At 40.2% G+C, this 2500-nt stretch overlaps 1 protein-coding gene across 1 annotated transcript in view; it reads right to left on the bottom strand.

Annotated features, from left to right (window-relative positions):
• Positions 1-2500, bottom strand: part of LOC148740109 (latrophilin receptor-like protein A) — a 5959-nt gene that overhangs the window by 901 nt on the left and 2558 nt on the right. Inside the window, exons 4-6 of the mRNA XM_088749639.1 lie at positions 2332-2469; positions 1568-1698; positions 610-763 (exon numbers count right to left, since the gene is read on the bottom strand). Coding sequence (XP_088605765.1) covers positions 610-763; positions 1568-1698; positions 2332-2469 — 423 coding nt within the window. The remainder of the gene's footprint in view (positions 1-609; positions 764-1567; positions 1699-2331; positions 2470-2500) is intronic.

Genomic DNA, 2500 nt, shown 5'->3' with positions numbered 1-2500 from the left:
GCTGCTTTCTTAACTAAACTATCTACATGATCATTCCATGTTAGTGTTTTGTTGATGGTAAGGCCAAGAAGCTTGCTAGAAGTAGTTGCTTGGATCTGAATCCCATCAACTATAACTGGGTCGAAATGTTCCGTATAAGGTACTTTTGGATCTCCTGTACACGTTGGAGGGGTTATGTCAGGTACCATGGCTTCTTCGGAACACGGTGGAGGGGTTATATCTGGATATCAGATACCATAGATCCCCTGGGGACTACAATGGGAGAATGAACAAGGGCTCCAAGTCTGAAAGAGGGTCCCTGACATGTTCAGTACTTATGACCATGTCCCTAGGTGTCACAAGGATCCAATAGCACCTCGAAGGAAGCAAATAAACTTCTTGCACAGGAATGTGCGAATCACTTAGTCAAGATAGTTTAAGGTTCGCATCTGGTCTTGTTGAGAGAAAATCCCCGACCAACCATCACACACCAGAGGAGGAAACCGAAACTTGAGCGAACAGATCGACAGAGCTTTTCAGATTTCTCTAGGTGTACTCAAGGAAAGTTCACAAATAGTGAGTAAAATCTCTAAAACTTAGAGAAAACAAGTGAGTGATCGGTCATCTTACCTTGAAAGCTATTGATTATGACGAATGGGTATTCGATGTATGGTGTGGGATAGAAAGGCAACACGAATCTTAGAATCCAGGAGATGCCCATGACAGTCGTCAATTTCAGCACGATCAGGGGAAGGTGTCTTTGATGAGAGGCGGCTATGTGGCTCTTACACAAAGAAATTAGTAATTTAGACATAGCTGAATAACGTGTGCGCATGCCTTAAGTTTTACCGCAGAAAACAGATTTTGAGTTGTTCGCATGGTTGATTTGCTATTCTGTTACTTCGTGGCGTTGTTTTCCTTGCCGCTTCTCTTTTACAGAACAACTTCCAAAGACTTTGTTCACCCCCAAAAAATTGTGGAAAATTAATTTTCTCTTTACAAACTCTGGAAATACGAAAATACCCTTAACGACAACAAAATGCTAGGTTTTAAATGTCAGCCCTTATTATTTTCCGCTAAATTCGCTAAATTTTAGACCTCGCACGCTTGAGCCTGCGTTGTTGACCGCATACACTCTGACATAGCATTTAGTTATTCAGCCCTGTCAGCGATTTACGGTCAAAAGGTAGTATGTTTCCACAGCTTCGCATTACAATACAATATTTCATTTACTCCTGATAACCAACTCCAGACAATGTTAATTTAATGGTTTGTTTTTTATTTCGATGTTGTTTTTCTTTTTGTTTTTATATTTTACATATTTTATATATTTTATATATTTTCTATATTATTAAATTTTTTATATTTCTTACGTGTATATATACATATTTTTACTGTATTTCATTCCATTCACTTGACAATGGCCGAAGCACGGTCGAAACGTCATGTTTTACCGTTGATTTTTATCGTCAAAAGTCTTAAGAAACCCTTGCTTATATGTTTTTGTTTTGTTGTTTTTATTTGTGTTGTGTTTTGTCTCTTGTTATTGCTGTTGTTGTTCTTTGCATTCAAACTTATAAACTTGTACCTGCCCTTGTAGCTTGATGAAGACAGTTGTCCGAATCAAAGCCACGATGTTGACGGAGACCATCACGGAGACAGAAAATTCAACAACGTTGGCGCGGGCCGGAAGTGAAAGCTGACATCCTTCTTCAGAAGCTGCGAGGCAAAAATAGTTTAAAGCTGATAAGAGAAATAAAAGGAGGAAAATGCCACAGGTTCATTTTTCACGCTTGTAAGAACAGACTTGGAACAGTTACTTTTATTGCAGCCCTCGGATGAACAAGCTAACTGACAGCCTCGGCCCCGACCCAGAGGGAGAAGGGGTGGAACTCAGCCTCCCCCTCCCAACTTTTGTCCCATCTTATAATTAGCTGAGCACCTGTTCTCATAGTGCGATTTACAACTGTAGATAAAAATAATGATTAATGTATATCAAGTATGCAGCAAGGGCTCGTGAAACCATCGGAGCATCTGACTATTTTAGAATATTTCTTCGTCTCTAAAATTGGCTTGTACTCATTTCACACCCCGTTTTATCTGCAGAACCACCATGCTAAAAGAGGATTAAGAAAAACTCTATGAGAAGGAGATAGATTATACTTCACTACGCCCTCAATGGCTAATATCTAGCAAATATTCTAAAAATGTGACTTGCAGGTAAATGAACAGCTACCACACTCGCACTCATAGTGAGGAAGAGAGACCCTGGATATAGGGTTGCATTTTTTCAGTGTCGAGCTGAAACCTTCATGTTGCGGGTGTGGTATCTACCTCTGAGGGATGACTTACCATAACGGATTTGTCCAGTGTTAGTCAATTGTAGAGCTACGCAAATTTCCACGAGAATGAAGGGAACTCCCCAACAGATTATACGGTATCGAATGTGGGTTTTCCTGTGTCTGGCAATGACCTCAGAGTTTGAACGGGCTCACATCTGCGACAATAAGCCAGTACTGTT

This window comes from Stylophora pistillata, chromosome 2 (genome assembly GCF_964205215.1).
Source record: "Stylophora pistillata chromosome 2, jaStyPist1.2, whole genome shotgun sequence".
Classification (NCBI taxonomy): Eukaryota; Metazoa; Cnidaria; class Anthozoa; order Scleractinia; family Pocilloporidae; genus Stylophora; species Stylophora pistillata.
This window is presented reverse-complemented; position numbering and strand designations above follow the sequence as displayed.